General features: G+C 34.9%; 1 protein-coding gene across 1 annotated transcript; it reads right to left on the reverse strand.

Annotated features, from left to right (window-relative positions):
• Positions 1-281: 281 nt before the first annotated feature.
• Positions 282-1,454, reverse strand: LOC131013601 (receptor-like protein 7). The gene has a single exon (XM_057941727.1). It carries the CDS (start codon positions 1,452-1,454, stop codon positions 282-284), a length of 1,173 nt encoding a protein of 390 aa, XP_057797710.1.
• Positions 1,455-4,124: the final 2,670 nt, after the last annotated feature.

Consider the following 4,124-nt stretch of genomic DNA (forward strand, 5'->3'; position numbering starts at 1 on the left):
GTGGATATCGACCGATATGAAACGAGAAGAAAAATAACACCGATATTTTTAACGTGGTTCGGCCAAACTGCCTACGTCCACGGACCCACACCAATATATTAGAGAATCTCAAAAGGAGGAGTACAACAAAATTACCACACTGTATTTTGTATCTGCCTACGCAGAGGCTATCTCTCAACTCACTTTTATCACTCGTGTATAACTTCCACACTGAAGTTTTTCTCTCACAAGATTTTTCTCTCTCTCTCTAGCAGAAAGCTTTGATGGTTGTTTTGTGTATTTTAGGATGCTGCTGCGAGGATCATTTTATAGGGGATGAGAGGTGGTAGGTGGCAGCAATTGTTGAAAAAACATTGCTGCCAAATTTGAATGTTGCAGCCGCAACTTTTGACCAACACATTCACCCACCACAATGATTTGCAATTTGCTAGCGACTTTGGAAAATTCCCTCCTAAGTTGTTGCTGTTGAGATACAAGATCCTCATGCCACAATTGGTGGGAAATTTATCTGGGATTTCACCACTTATGTTGTTTATCCCAAGACTCAACATTTGAAGATTGGTAATCCTTTCCACAAGGCACGGAGGTATACTACCACTCAAGTTATTGAGTGACAAGTCGAGAACTTGAATGGATTCAGCACTACAAATGCAAGTTGGAATTGATCCACTTATGCTGTTATTTGCAATGGATAAGAAAATCAGAAAGAAGTTGAAGCTTACAAAGTTGAGAGGAATGTGCTTGTCAAATATGTTGTCAGATAAATCTACGTAGGAGGCGCCTTGTGGGAGCAGGGGCAACTCACCCCGGAGCTGGTTTGAATGTAAATCCAGCTCCGCAAGAGAGTTGGGTATGTGGTAAGGCTTTTGCAGATCAATCAAGACATTATAAGAAAGATTCAAATGATAAAGATCTCCACTTCCAATTTCCCAAATCCAACTAGGTACTTCCCCTGTTATTTGGTTGTGTGAGAGGTCCAAAAAGTTCAAGTTGGATTGTTTTAGAAAATCAGGAAATCTTTGCAGGTTACAAGAAGATAGGCTCAACTTCTTTAGTTGGGAAAGTGTAGACCAATTTGAACTAGTGCTGCTTGCATCAACTGACAGGTTGTTGCGAGAGAGATATAGAGTTGTAAGATACTCAAGACTTACAAGACTTGATGAATTCCCAATTCCACCTGAAATGCCTTCGTTGTCGAGTTGCAGACTCACAACATGGCCTGCAGCGTCGCATCCCACACCTTCCCACTCGCAACAATCGTCGCTCTCATTCCATCGCACTAGTTTTCTTGAAACAGAAGAATTGAATTTCAAGTCTTTCTTCAGCTCAAGTAACAATGTTTTCTGGTCATCTTTGCATAGATTGTATGCATGAGCATGACCAAAATTTGTTAGGCAAATAATTATTGAAGTTAAAGAGATGAGAAAAAGGTGTTGAAGCAAAGAAATTGGCATTTTGGAGTTGGCTAATTGAGTTGAGAAACTTGAGATGTAGAAGATAGGTGGGGTGGATGTATATAAATATGCAATTGTAATCGGGAAGACTAGCATATGTCAAGTCTTCTACTACTTTACTTGACTTTGAATCATATTTCGTCCGGTCAACCCAAAAAAATATAGAATTTTAATTTGTTGTGATTAAACATTTTCTTCTTTATTTAGTATAAAAATTAATTAAACATATATCACCTAATTTTGTCGACATATTTATTTTATAGGTTTCATCTTTACATTATTAAATTTAATTCTAAAGATTTTAGTAAAATTAAACTTCTAATGAGATTATTAATAATCATTGTATTGTAATTCTAAATTATTAAATTTACATAATAAAAGTAGTAACTTATACGATGAAGAGTACTAATACTTAAATAACTGAAAATATAAAAGATAAACTATAATATATTTTTAGATATACTAGCAGAGATAACGTGCGTTTGCACGTAAAGAAGAATTATTTTAATGAATAAATTTTTATGAGTGTAAATTTATATTTTATTTCATTTTATAGCAATATTTATCATTTTAATTTATTTTTTCTTTTAAACCAATTATTGGTTAATTTTTTTAAAGTATAATGTTATAGAAAAAAATTAAATTTAGTATTTAAAAAAATTAATTAATTAAACATCACCTAATTTTGTCGTCATATTTATTTTATAGGTTTCATCTTTACATAATTAATTTTAAAGATTCTAGTAAAATTATACTTCTCAAAAAGTATATTACGTAAACCTTTGTATTTTAATTCTAAATTGTTAAAATTATATAATAAAAAATATTAACTTATATGATGAAAATAGTAATTGATATGATGAAGAGTCCAAATTGATACTACTACTTAAATAAGTATTAAAATATAAAAGATAAACCACAATATATTTATAGATATATTATATGTATAATATATTAAATTACATAATTGACCTTAAATTAAGCATATATGAAGGATATAATAGGTAAATCAAATTTTGTAACACAAGGCTCTTTTATAATATGTATAGAAGATTACATGTATATACTCCCTCCGTCCTATAAGAATAGTCATAATTTTCTTTTTGAGGTATTCACAAAAAATAGTTCTAATTTATTTATGGACACTACTCCACAATAGATTACCTTCCATATATCAACTTATTTACCTCTGCTACCATATGGTGGGACCCACTCTCCATTTACAATATAATTAATTATCATTATGGTAGGACCATTTCTCCACTTATAACATACTTAACCACTTTTATTAAAACTCGTGTCACTCTCTCCTATGACTATTTTTACAAGACGAAAGAGAGTATAATATATTAAATTACATAATTGATCTTAAATTAAATATATATGAGGGATATAATATATACTGAAATAGAAATTTTATTAAAAAGAAAAGAAAAAGAGAGACCAGAGACAAAGGAAACAAGCAAAAGCACCCGCAAGAAACCCCGGGTAACCAAAAAAAGAAACCAAGACTAAGAGAACATTTTAAGAGGGTCGTTGTTCGCTATTATTTTCACCACGCCGCAAGTATACGGGTAGTTGTAATATATGGAAGCAAGGTCGTATCCCACAAGGATTAGTAGTTCAATCTAGTGATTATCCTAATTCATTTTACTCGACTATTTAGACTAAACGATTGAGTGATTGGTTTGATTATCTAACTAAATACTTAACAAGTGCAAAGACAAATAAAAATCAAATAAGCAAAGTGGATAAATAAGATGATTAAGGCGATTTAGGGACTAGGCATCGATGATTAAGCAAAAGACTTCAATTATAGCTCAATATTAATCTTGACAATCCTAATTATCTAGAGTGATCTCCCAACTAGTTCTAGCCCCCTCCCGGACGACTAGAGCGGTAGATTACGGGTCATAGTTGCCGTCCCCGGTCAACTTCTAACCTATAACTCCCAAAAGCACACAAAGATCGACATACTCTCACCCAACTCTCAACCTCCCGGTTATCGAATTGATATGTTTCAAACACCTTATCTATTGCAATTATTCTCTCCCGATTCAAAGTGCAAATTAGAAATGCATAGAATGTGGCCAACAATCCATACAAGAAATAAATCAAGGGTTTGAAAAGATAATGTGCAAATGAACAAACAAGATTTATATTGAGCATAAATAATCAATCCATTACAATAATCATCTAGCCTAATCCCCAAATCAAAGAGAAATTTAGCCTAACATGTTCAAACACAATAAATCAAAGTTAAAGGTGTACATAATGAAAGAGAGAGTAAGAAATGACAAATCCTATTTAAGAGCTTCTTCTTCCTTCTCTTCTCTTCAATGTTAGATGGGTGTGTTAAAGGAGGCTAGGGTTTAGTGTGTGGAGTGTTGGGGAAGATGAGTGATGGAGAAGAAGAATAATGAGAGAAAAAGGGGGAAAATGGGGTTTAAGGGCTGAAAAACGCGACTCCGCTCTTTTCCCGCGGTCATGGCCCGCGCCCGTGGTGCTCAAACGTGGGCAAAACTCAGGGAACCCGCGGTCCCGCCCCGCGTCCGCGGGTGGTGACCGTGGGGGGGACCCGCGGTCCCAGCCCGCGGCCGCGGGTGGTGACCGCGGTACACCCCTGGAATTGAGCGTCTAGCCCGCGGTCCCACCCCGCGGCCGCGGGTG

This window comes from Salvia miltiorrhiza, chromosome 1 (genome assembly GCF_028751815.1).
Source record: "Salvia miltiorrhiza cultivar Shanhuang (shh) chromosome 1, IMPLAD_Smil_shh, whole genome shotgun sequence".
NCBI classification, from domain to species: Eukaryota; Viridiplantae; Streptophyta; class Magnoliopsida; order Lamiales; family Lamiaceae; genus Salvia; species Salvia miltiorrhiza.